Source organism: Amphibalanus amphitrite, unplaced genomic scaffold (genome assembly GCF_019059575.1).
Source record: "Amphibalanus amphitrite isolate SeventyFive unplaced genomic scaffold, NRLGWU_Aamphi_draft 000128F_arrow, whole genome shotgun sequence".
NCBI classification, from domain to species: Eukaryota; Metazoa; Arthropoda; class Thecostraca; order Balanomorpha; family Balanidae; genus Amphibalanus; species Amphibalanus amphitrite.
The window spans coordinates 276,311-288,615 of NW_024881623.1; the positions used below are offsets into that span (position 1 = coordinate 276,311).

General features: G+C 47.9%; 1 protein-coding gene across 1 annotated transcript in view; it reads right to left on the bottom strand.

Moving 5' to 3' along the window:
* LOC122381843 overlaps nt 1–12,305 on the bottom strand; it is a 91,901-nt gene that overhangs the window by 61,587 nt on the left and 18,009 nt on the right. The window contains exons 7-8 of the mRNA XM_043366545.1: nt 10,849–11,035; nt 9,692–9,876 (exon numbers count right to left, since the gene is read on the bottom strand). Of these exons, the coding sequence (XP_043222480.1) occupies nt 9,692–9,876; nt 10,849–11,035 (372 nt within the window). The remainder of the gene's footprint in view (nt 1–9,691; nt 9,877–10,848; nt 11,036–12,305) is intronic.

Below are 12,305 nucleotides of genomic sequence, written 5' to 3' on the forward strand. Positions count from 1 at the left end.
GGATCCCCTGATCTTCCCTTGAGAACCTCAGTCATCAGAAACATGCCGCGGGTAATTTTTATGTGTCGTTGTCATAGTTATTTTACAGTATCAGTTAACCAGTGTATTACAAGTGACACCCGCCTATACAAGTTTCATGACAATGTAACTCAACTACTGAAGTTAAGTGGGAATCGCAGGCTTCACTAACGTTATGCATGCCGCTAAAACAGTTACGTTAATTCGTGATGCAATTAAATCATTGCAAATTGTCCGTAAACAGTTACTGATATATCCAGAAATCGAAAAAAAGTAGGAAAAACAACCAATATTTGCTTAATGTTTAAGTTTTTTTCGGCCTAATTCAAGCCAACGCGCAACCATTCAAAACTGTTCTTTTCAATGGAGTAAAATCAGCACTCAGCGAAATGTTAAAATTCGAAACCTCGATTAGGAGACAACTGCTCAGTGCCCGTTCTTCCCCACTTCACTATTTTTTTTTTTTTCTCGGTTGAACGGTTTATTTTCGTGCCACACCGCAACATACATTGTTCCTCTCCAATGCGCAACAACACAACAAAGACGCCAAACACAGAACACTGACCCGTATCCTTCCATATTGGCGCTCTGACCTACCCAATGGACGACACAGGCGAACACTATATAAACAAGAAAACAAAACAAAAAGCGAGCATTTGGTATGAAGTTTTTTTCACTGTTGCACCAAAATCAATAGGTAGGTATTGTTTGGAGGTTGAGCTGCAAAACAGTTTACAATAATATTGAAACATATTGAAACAGGGCACCCGCTCGCACACAGCGCACGCCCGCCCCAGCCACCAGCGCCTACACCGGCGCCCGCGCGCGCCAAGAAGAGCGCGCGGCCGCGCCCGCGCATGCACAAATGCTGTATGATTGGGTGCAGTATGTTTGAGTTTGTGAGCGTGCGCGTGTGTGTCTTGCATATACATTATTCATACACTTATAAGACAGTTAAACTGTACCACAATGCATGTTCACGAGCCAATGCATGGTTAAAATGAATAAAAAGTATCTAAAGCCCGCCTGGCCAGGACGGGACGGTGTCTTAACCCATATGACAACCGTCCCGGCCCCGGGGAGGTCTAGAAGATGCCTCCCCGACCGGGGAGGGCTAGGGGATACCGCCCCGGTGTACCTCCAGGCGGGCCGGCCAGCCCCCACCCGCACCGCCCGGCGACCGACTCATCCCGTCGGGCGGTGCTCCCTAGCCACCGACCGGGAGTGCGAGACGTCATCCAGACCGGCTGGCGTCTCGCACGCCCGGCCAGCCGACCGACCCACAGGGGCCGGTCCCGGGTTGGCCCGGATGGGTCATAGGGGTGGGGGCCTCGGTAAAAACGACGCGAATTAAAAAAGAAAAGAAAAAAGTGTGGACGTGTGTGTGTGTGGGGTGTGTGTGGGGGTGTGTGTGGGTGTGTGTGGGTGTGTGTGTGGGGGGGGCGTGTGTGTGTGTGTGTGTCGCGCGCTTTCCTGTTTTCATGTCGTGATTTATTGTGCCTGCGGCTTCCGGGACGCTGCTGACACCTATCCGTCGCAAGTTCAGAGAATGTACGCTTCCTATTTGAGGATTTGTTCGAGTGCTCCCCATTTAGTTTGGAATTCGTTTAGTTTGTTTTTAGATTTGAATAAAATATACTCTTTTTGTGCTTCGATCCTCAATACGTTTAGCATAACGTTCAAGGTAGGTTTACTTTTATTCAATCGTGCTTTGTGTGTGACATATTTACAAAGCGTAATAATGAGAACTTCAATGTCATCTGCATCGTTTAGCAAGAACCACATTGTTTTGTTTATTGTCAATGTTTTGTTGTACTTTTGCCTAATATGTGACAGGACTTCTTTTATGAAAATTTTCACTTTAGGACACTCCCAGAAAAGATGTATAATTGTCTCAATAGATTCTTCACAAAAGGAACATTGGTTGGAAGGTTCTATTTGCATAACGTGGAGCAATTTATTTGTTGGGAACGTACGCATAACTATTCTGTAGTGAAAGAATACAAAATATGTAGACAAAGCTGCATCAATCAGTTTCCTTGATGTTCCCATAATATAGTTTCCAATGTCATTCTTCCATTTTTCCTCGATTCTTTTGTTAGTTGTTGTGTGTTTTGCTGCCAGGGATTTTACAAAAATATTGTAAGAATACTTCGAAAACTTATTTTCGTTCATCACCGCGTTTATTTTGAACGGTATGTTCGGACTTTCGAAATTATTTGGGCTGTTGCGCAAACACAGTGGAAGGCTGCGTACTAGTGTCTCATAACACAGGAATGTCATCTGGATGCCATAATTATTTTCGATTTCCTCTTTTTTGTATACATTTCCTGTCTTTTTATCGAACAAATCGCCAATAAACCTGAGACCTTTTCTATCCCATTCTTTGACAACAGTCTTCGAAAATTTCGTATGATCAGAGCACCAAATTGTCTCCGATAAAATTTCCTCACTACTGTGTTTACAGTCTACAGAAAATCTCATGAGTGCATCAATAAGGTCCCTATAGAAGCCATTAGTCACTTTGGATTTGACTAGAGCAAGCTTCGCTTTACCATAAGTAAGAAGCTTTCTAACATCAGGTAATTCTTTGTACGCTAACTGTGTCCAGTCAGCTTCAGATGTCATCAGGCGTTTCAGCCATGTTAGTTTCATCGAATCAATGAAGGCTTTCACGTCTACCATTTTTAATCCGTCCTGTTCGTACGTTTGTACCAATTTAGTGCGTTTGATTTTATCACCTTTGTTTTGCCATATAAAGTTAAATAATAAACTCTCAATTAGTTTTATTTCTTCTTTATCAGGGTTTGGCAATGTAATGAACAGGTGAACAATCTTTGAGAGTAGTAAAGTTTTAATGATGCATATTTTTCCCACGGGAGTCAGATTTCGTCTTTTCCATTGTGCAATATCTCGACGAATGCTATCAATTTTTTCTCTCAAATTTCGTCTAGTGGTTTCGTTAGTATTAGCGCTGAGGTAAATTCCCAGAATTTTAAGTTCGTCGACTACTTTGACTCTTACATCGAAAGGTATTTGATTTCCTCCAAGAGAGCCTATTGGTAAGCATGACGTCTTATCTACGTTCACCTTCAGCCCGGATAGCTCGGCAAATGTAGTAAGGTCGTCTAGTGCTCCTGCTACCGAAGCGTTTGAGCCGTCTAATAACAAAATAGTGTCATCTGCATATTGTGAAATACGTATCTGTTTAGTTGGCGATATATTGATTCCTTGAATTTTCTGGGATTTGTTTATTAGACCTGTCAAAACTTCTACCGCTATATTAAACAAATACCCCGAAGATGGATCGCCTTGTCTAATTCCTTGCTCTATTGCCATCTTGGACCCTAAGTGTCCGTTTATCATCATTCGTGAGTAATTTTTCGGATTCAAATACATTAAGTCTATCATTTTTAAGAACTGATCACCAAAATTCATGTTCCTTAGTACAGATCTTAGATAATTCCATGATACTGATTCGAAAGCCGATTCGAAATCAGCAGCTAAAACTATTGCCTTCATCTTTTTCTCTTTTACATATTCTATTGTGTCGAATAATAAACGAGTATTTTCACCTAAAAACCTTCCAGAAATATATGCCGTTTGGGAGGGGCTAATTATCTGGTTGATTACACTTCTGAATCTATTTGCTATTGCGGAGGACACTATTTTATAGTCAACATTCAATAACGTTATAGGCCGCCATCCTTTTAGTGAGTGCGGGGATTTACCTTGTTTGGGTATCATTTTAACGATGCCTTCCCGGTGTGATGGGAAATTTTGATTTTGTTTGAGCGATGCAACAAAGGCTCTGTGTAAGAACGGTCCAATTTCATTCCAAAAAGTTCTGAAGAATTCAGCTGGGAAACCATTTGCTCCTGGGGTTTTTCCTTTCTTCATTCTTTGTAAAGCTAATGTTAATTCATCCATGGTAAGGTCAGAATTTAATCTCTCTATGTCGGCTTGCATTAATTTTTTCGTTATATTAGCTTTAATCATACTCTTATTTATTGTATTCGTGTTACTGTCCCTATATTTTGCTTGTAAGTTCTTGGTGAATTCAGTCATAATAGTTTTTGTTTGGGTAATTATACGATCTCCCTCTTTGATGTATTGTATACATTTGGATTGTCCATTTCTCTTCTCAAGAGACAGAAAGTATTTTGAGCTTCTTTCGCCTTCTTCGTGCCATGCGACACGGGATCGAATAATAAGTCCTTCTATTATAGGTTTCCTCAATTCCTCTAATTCACTTTTCGCGAGTTCTAAATTCTCTAAGTCTTGTTCAAGTCCGGATTCATTAAATTTTTCATGTGCGGTAATAATTTTTTGTTTTAGATGTTCTTCTTCTGATCTTATGCGCTTAGCATGTTGTTTGGAAAATTTCAGACTTTCTCCTCGCAACATCATCAAGAGTGTTTCGTAAAATAAGCATTCCCCAATGGTAAGCTGAATGTATGGGTAACTATGATGGTCGCTATAAACGTGTTCCTGATAAACGCCCTCCTTCCCGCAGGAGCAGGAGGGCGGGGGCCGCCCGGAGGCCGGGAGGGCGCGCTGCCCGGGGGCGGTCTCCGAGCGCTGCGCTCCCCGCTCACGATGCGCTGCGCTCGCTGGAGATCCGGCACGCTGATGTTGGGCCCTCCTCTCTCCACCCGGCAGAACACCAGACCGCGGCGACTGAAGACTGAAGCGACCTTGCTTCCGTTTACGGGTTTCCTGGCTTCCAGCAGGTAAGAGTAGACCTCACGATTCTTGGGAGTCAGGCTCTCTGTTATGTACAGCGGTGACAGTCTGCGAGCGTCGCGCGCAGTCCTGTTGACCAGCTCGAATCGGCCTTCGTACACTGCGTCACGCATTCGACGTTTCACAAAGCGAACGATAACTTTGTTGTTCGCTTGGAGCCTGTGAGCCGACTGGATGTCCTTTGGCGTCATGTTGAGCCACGGGAACCTCTGGTTCAGCACCTGGGAGATCTTCTGCTCGACATCTTCGTCAGTCGTCTTGGAGATGAAGTCGTCACAGGTGAGGATCAGCGTCGAGAGTCTGCGGTTGAGGTCGATGCCCTCTGTTCTCTCCTGCTGTTCCTCCAGAGCCTTTCCTTGTCTCACCAGCTGCTCATGCAGGCTACGGATCTCCACGTCCCTGTCCATAACTTCTCCTTCCAGCACGTCGATTCTCTGCTGCATGCTGTTGAACTTTGTTTCGAACGCAGCGATGACCGTTGCGATGCTTCCATCCAGCATTTGCTTAATGCGAGACATGGCGGCGTCGCTGAGTTCCACGGTGGCTGGGGCTTCTGCGGACATCACAGCTGCGCCGGGCGATGCGGTCTCACGCGGAGACTTCGACAGTCTACTCACCGCCGGTCGCTTGGACTTCCTGCCCTCTGCGCGAGCCACCATCTCCGGCACAGAAAATTGCCGTTTTCTGCGTACGACGGTCCCTGCACCAGTCTCCGACTGTGAAGTGGCGTCGGTGAATACACTGTCCTCGGCACCACTTTCAGTGTCCGTCGCCACCATGTTCTCACTGTTTGAGCACTCAAAAATTGTTACTAATCGCTGTCGGCGTCACAAACTTCAGCGCTATGCTCAGCGCTCAGCGCACACACACGGCCGCCGCCCGGGCACCCACTGGGCCACTCTCACTCAGCCATCCCGGCACCGGCCGACCGTGACCTCGCCCGGAGCGCTGACCCGACCAGCTGGCTCGGTGACCGGAGCCCGAATGCCTCCCCACTTCACTATTTGACAGTAGTACACTCACCACTCTAGGTACTCCATAACAGTATTCAATGACTTCGCAACATAATCAAAAAGCTTTCGACAAGTTGAATAACACAATTTAGCAAACAAACTTTCGATGAATGGAGCCCCTGCATGCATTAACAACTTGAAGTGTGAAGTCAGATCGGATGGAAAGTTAATTAAACACTCACGCTGCGCTTCATCGGATAAGAGGCAGCATCCTGAAGTCAGATTCAGGGCAACCGAAATCAGCTTATGACTGAATGACATCAATGGATGTGTGTCCAATTCATTTCCATAGAAGATCACAGCTTACAGCCAAACCAACGTAATCCACTGGCTCAGTGAAGCATTGCCGCAGAATAAAGATGCTTTGCAACACCAGTCTTTAGCTCGAGACACCCTCCCCCCCTTTGTCGCTCCATTGTCGCATCAGCGCCTGGCCTCTTCGAATTCAAGCCCAGCTTCAACGAAACTCGCCGACGGCGAATCCCAGCGCCCTGCCGACTGATCCAAAGTGACAGGCGAATCCGGCGCTGCCACCTAGCCAGTGTTGGTGCCGCACTGCAGCCCGTATCGACCTGGTGTAACACTGTCCATCCTGGCTTCTGTAACACTGTCAGTGTCGTCCGAGTGTTCCATCCTGACTGCTCCGTCCATCAGGCTGGACAGTTGGATCCGACCGCTCAGACGTCGCGGTGCGTCGGCCGCATTTTGACGAGCCCGTATGAAAAGATTGTGTGTTCTATATTTGAAGATGTCCAGACATGCGAGCCTAGAAACAGCTCCGCGTTTTCCGTAGAAGGTAAGCAGCGATAGAGAACGCCACGAAATTAAAATGTTATTACATTTACATAACAAAATAACACTGACCTACGCCTGGATTTAGAAACATCTTAGATGAGTCTCATTCTCAGATCACGCCATGGATATCACAAAACGGTTATAATTTAATCGGAGGACGTCTGTCTCGCGGTCATTCGCCATGGTGCGGTACATACACATAGGTACACGACACACATTCAAACTAAATTGTCAAAGAGCATAAAAATAAAGTAAATAGAGTCAGAGCAGCACCTCCTACAAAAATACAATGGGTGCATTCACAGACTTCTCTTACTTATACAGAGAAGCCTGGAGTAATTTATCTTGAACCCCTGCCGGTGACAATCAGAGGAGCGGAGCGTAATACAGCGGAGAGGGCGGCACGGCGCTGGGAGAGCAGCAGCGCGCCCCTAACTTGCATCATAACTCGGGTGGAGAAGTTGCACCGAGTGCCGCACCGATCGGTGTGGACGGCTCGATCGGCAGGGCACGACGGGGCGGACCGATCGACCGACCGGCGCGCCCACGGACGGCCGTGTGAGGTGGAAGGAGGGAGGTGGGAGGGGGAGGTGGGAAATGGGAGGTGGGAGGTAGTGGGAGGTGGGAGTCCGACGGCAGGCCACAACAATCTATGGCAAAACTACAGTATTCATTGACGCAACCAAAGATAAATATCAGTATTTCATAAATATGCAAGATATTACAACAAAAATTACCCGACGTTTCGTTTATTATAACTTTTTCCAGGGTAATGAAAACCCTTGAAAAGTTATAATAAACGAAACGTCGGGTAATTTTTGTTGTAATATCTTGCATATTTATGAAATAATTGTCACATTACAACTCATAAATATCAGTATCATGACAGCCAAAATAATACAAAAGAGCATCGTCGACAAAGAAGCTGAAAACTAGAAGCCAAAATCGGAGATGATACATCTTTCGTTGTACTAAATATAGGACACTAAATTCGTCAGCGCTTTTATAAGTAGTTAATTTTTAAGTAAAATAATATCAGGACAAGCGAAACTTTCATAGATCGTCGATATATTTTGTAGGTACACACATAAACTGGATGGTGTTGAGTATGGGCCTCCTGCAGCGACCCGCTACCGATCGGCGGCACAGAACCAGACCAGCTCAATCACAAACGCCCTCCTACGGTGGCCCCAACGACCAATTGAGACACTCTGCTGAGTGGTCGGTCCATCTGATCGAAGATTGAATGGCCGGGAGCCGTGCCGAATGGGATCAGCGTGCTCAGTGCTCAGTGCTCAGCTTGGGTTGGTAGTGCGACTGTGACATGCCCACTGGCCGGTGAGTGGACACCTGACGTGCACAACTCGGGATGGAGTTGATTAATGGCAGCTACTGTAAACCAGCAAACTTCAGAAACATGTATGGCCAATCTAAAGCATCAAAAGAAGTGAATAAAAATGCTAGTCAAGCAAATCGTTTTTATATAACGGCTGAAAAAAATTGCGAAGGATATAGCTCCAGAAATAATATGATGCGTTACGCTAAAACAGATAAAATGGACCTACTGTGCAGTGTGCACCGTTATACGACCCGAAGCGGCCATCAAGCTGAAACGATATCGAACTAGTGGGGACGGGGGCGGGGACGGGGACGGGGGCGGGGAAGGGGGCGAGGACGCGCGGGAGGGGAATGGGGAAGGGGAGAGAACGAACGACAGGGCGTGGTCGGGCCATCGGCTCGCAGGCCTTTGTTATGACACACGATACCGTCCGCCACTGCACAGTAATGGCCCGCCAACCGTCAGCCGTTTATAGGGAAGGGACATTCAACAGATGGACCCCCGGGCGTAGAGGGGAGGGGTATCGGGGGAGGGGTGTAGGTGGGCGGGCGCCGCACGGAAAGAACGCATCAAAGGGACCGGAACTGGGACGGGTATAATAAGGAAGAAACTACACGAAACCAGCAAACACGCAGATTGGCAGCTGGTGCGAATGTGTATAAGCACGTTCGAGTAATGTTTTCTGTCTGCTCTTTTTTCAGTAGATCGAGGGCGAGACACCTAACACGCCGACCTTTCCACTGTCCTTTACCGTCCGCGACCTTTTCACTGTGGAGTGTGGAGGTACGGCCGAGGAGGTCGGTCGGGTCGCGCCGATGCCTCTCCGTTCCCCTGTGGCACCGGTGGATGCCCGCCGCGACTGCACCACATCGATCCGAGCGCGACCACCGTCCGGGTAAAATAAGACCCAGTCATGTACCGCCGGGGCCGGGGCGGCAGCCACACGGAAAATAACACAGAAAGGCCTAATGGACGCGGCCAACGACCACAGGGAATATAGCCCGCAGGTGAAAGTCATGATAATGGTGGGAACATTTAAGAGGTACGAGTGAGTCGTAAATAAGGAAACATTCGCTGACCCAATAATTGCGTCGAAACTTTTTAGCAAAGCTTAAAAGCACTCATATAAAAGATAGCCATGTCGACTTGAAGAAATCGGCGACGCGTTTTACGGTCAATTTATATTTAAGGTGTGCTGTCTTACATGTATGCATTCAGGCTAGAAATACCCACCCGCCCTGCTATAAGCCGGGCGCAGTGGCGCTGGTCGCCGCTACAAATGGCACCTCTATCTGGTGTGAGTAGGTTGTCACCGCGAGGGTCCTCCCACAGAGCCCGGGCTCGTTAATCATCTCGGGCCCGCCGCCCTCGGGACAGTGGGGGAACTGTCCCACGGAGACAACAGGCAGTCGGCAGCAGCAGCACTCTGCGATATAACCCGTCGGATGGCTAGTCGAATGGAAGGGGTGCCACAATGCCACGTATAACACAATCGGGAGTGGGGTACTTCGTGGAATGAAGCGTTCTGTGCATGGTGGACAGAAAAGCTCATAGACCATAGTGTGTGAAGAACAGTAAGTGAGAAATGTTCATCCGCAGAAAAGTATGCCGTAACGTGAGCCGTGAAAAAAAAACAGCACGTCGACTGTAAAGAACTTCAAAGATGGCGTACAGATGCATGGAAATAGTGAGGCTTAGCATCCTCATGACGATAGCAAGGCTGGCAGTCCTGCACTTTATAGTGAGAGCAGCCAGAGTTTCAACTCCGCCGACCACTCACCTGTCACGAGTTGAAGCACGGCCTCGAAGCCGGGAAACGCGTTCATGTAGTCGGTGACGAAGACCAGACTGATGTTCTCTGTGCTGCTGACATATCGCAGGAGTTTCAGGCGCGCTGACCAGTCTCCACAGACGCGCTTCACCACCTGACCCTCCTCCAGCACGGTCAGAGAGTCGTAGTCACAGCTGAAAACGGTCACACGGAAACGGTAATCAGACTCCGAACAATGCAGGTCAGTGCAGAGTCGTGATGACTGTTTTCGTTCTACCTTTTTAGACAGAAAAAGATTTCGTATGTGCTATCATTTGACGGTTACAAGGGAACTTCCAACAAAAGACCTTCTTGGCTGATTTATCGCATGCTAAGAATATGATAAGTCATTTATATAGTGTCATACCGCGTAACCGCGCGGCATCGACACATCTCCAATTATTTCCCGTTATTGTGGACCTCCTCTGCTGTGTGCCGTCACCATACCCCAGTGTCTCGGGCGGTTTCTCGGCCCCGGCACCACGGAGACACCTGCTGTACCCATCCATTGGTGCCGTGTCGCCGAAATGGCCCCATATCTCGACGCCCCGTCACCGTAAAGTTGCGGCGCATGTCGAGCGTGAAAAGGTGCTCATCAGAGGGTCGGCCAGAGGCAACATTTCTACATGCACTATGCAGGACGGAATAAGGGAGCATGCCCTCATGCATATCTATGTCATACATATCCAGCAAACGTTTCAGCCATCTTATAAGATGCTAAGACGACTGAAGTGATGAAGTCCCAGAGGTCACAGAGGTCACGAAGTGGCAGCTTACAAAAAATGTGACTGAAAACGAGCACACCATTCTAATGGTAAAAGTGCTCTGCTGGCTGGGCCATTCCTAAAGCCTTTAACACAGCCTCCAGTCGCACCATGGCATAACTCACCGTCGCGCATATTGCAGGGTTACCGCTCCCGTATTCCTCATGGGATCGCAGTGCCACACCAGACTGCCAATCACTCATGTGCCGCTCATATCCAGAATAAACCGCACTCTACAGGGTCTTTTGGCAGCGTAGTCGTCCACCAGCCAGCGCGATGGTTCCGGCATGATCCGGGATAACAATACGCACGGCACGCATTTTACAAAACCAAGCACCACACAGCCTGTCGGCCCGCACTGACCTGTCGTCCTGTTCCAGTATGAACCGTGTGAAGATGAGCTCGACCCTGGAGCCGGTCGGGCCGCTCACATTGGTGACGCAGGTCAGGTCAGGGCCGTACCGGTCCGGCCGACCGGCGCTGTTCACCGTCACTGGTCCGATCTCCGCCGAGAGGAGGATCGTTCGGTTACAGCCCGCGTCCTCAGAGGCTGGAATGGACAAACACAGACAGATTTCAGTTCAAGGGAGAATTGTTCTGTGCTGTGAACTGTACAGCTCGTCTCTATAACGCTTCTGCAAACCCGCATTGGTTTAGTGAAAATATTTATCAAAGCACGATCCAGTGTCAACTGTCAATAGATCAATTGGCGTTGTGCTGGGTGGCAATAGACCCAGATATTCGATCTTCTCAATTCTTTACTACTAGGAAACACTCAGAGTCGTTTAGCTTCGTTGATGCATATAGCGAAACTGACATTGATAATGCATTGTACCGTGTTGAACCTTCTAACTTCAATTAAATTTGCCTCTCACGCGACAGTACAAATGTGCCGGATGTAATATTGAAGTTGGCAAACGGACACGCAGCACGGAAACACGTGGTCAGTAATTTCCGTTAGCAGTTCCCCATATTTCTGTTTGCGAAGAGCAGTTAAATGAGGTTTGAAGTCTCCGTTGCGTGTTGGTCGTGCGCTCCCTTGAGATATAAAGGAGTCCGAAATCCTTTGTATGCGCTCGCCCCGTCTTCCAGCCACCCCCGACACCACACAGCAACAGCCAAGCTACTTGTAAGAGCCGAATCACACCAGTTTATCAACATTACATCAGCCCACCAATCAAAGCAAACGGTCTCATTTCGCCGCTGTCAGGAAGCGTTCGACATTTTTGGCGTCCGCTCTGCTCAGACGGCTGACAGTCGGCGCCGTCCCGGCTGACGGGAGAAGCCCTATCGGAGCAAGGTCGTCATCGGCGCCCCGCGGCGGCGGCGACGGCAACCGACACCCCTCCCTCCACCGCCAGCCTACCGGGCTGCCCAGTCACGTGCAGCGCGGCGGCTACCGGGGAGGGGAGGGGGCAATCTCACAAACTGACCACATAATGACATCATAGCGTGCTCATTGGTCGTGTAAGTAGGCTACTTTTGAGCAAGGCAGATTACAAGCCTGTGTGGTACGTAAGTAGGCACAAAGTACATTAACCTGACGTGATATATTATGATCATATGCTTTTAGTACATTGTGGATCTAGATGTGCCGAGTTTCATAAGCACAGTACTGGCATTTAGGACTAGAGAACCTTATATCAAAGTTCGTTTTACCTTTCACCCAATCCGAAATTCAGTAGGTACGTATACAAATGGCTTCTAACGTTTGAAGTTTATAAATACATCACATCAGCCACCTATATAAATAACGGGGCAAGGTTTTTAACATGACGGGCCTCAAGTTTCGTACTTAGTGGAGCACTGAAAAGTTGTAA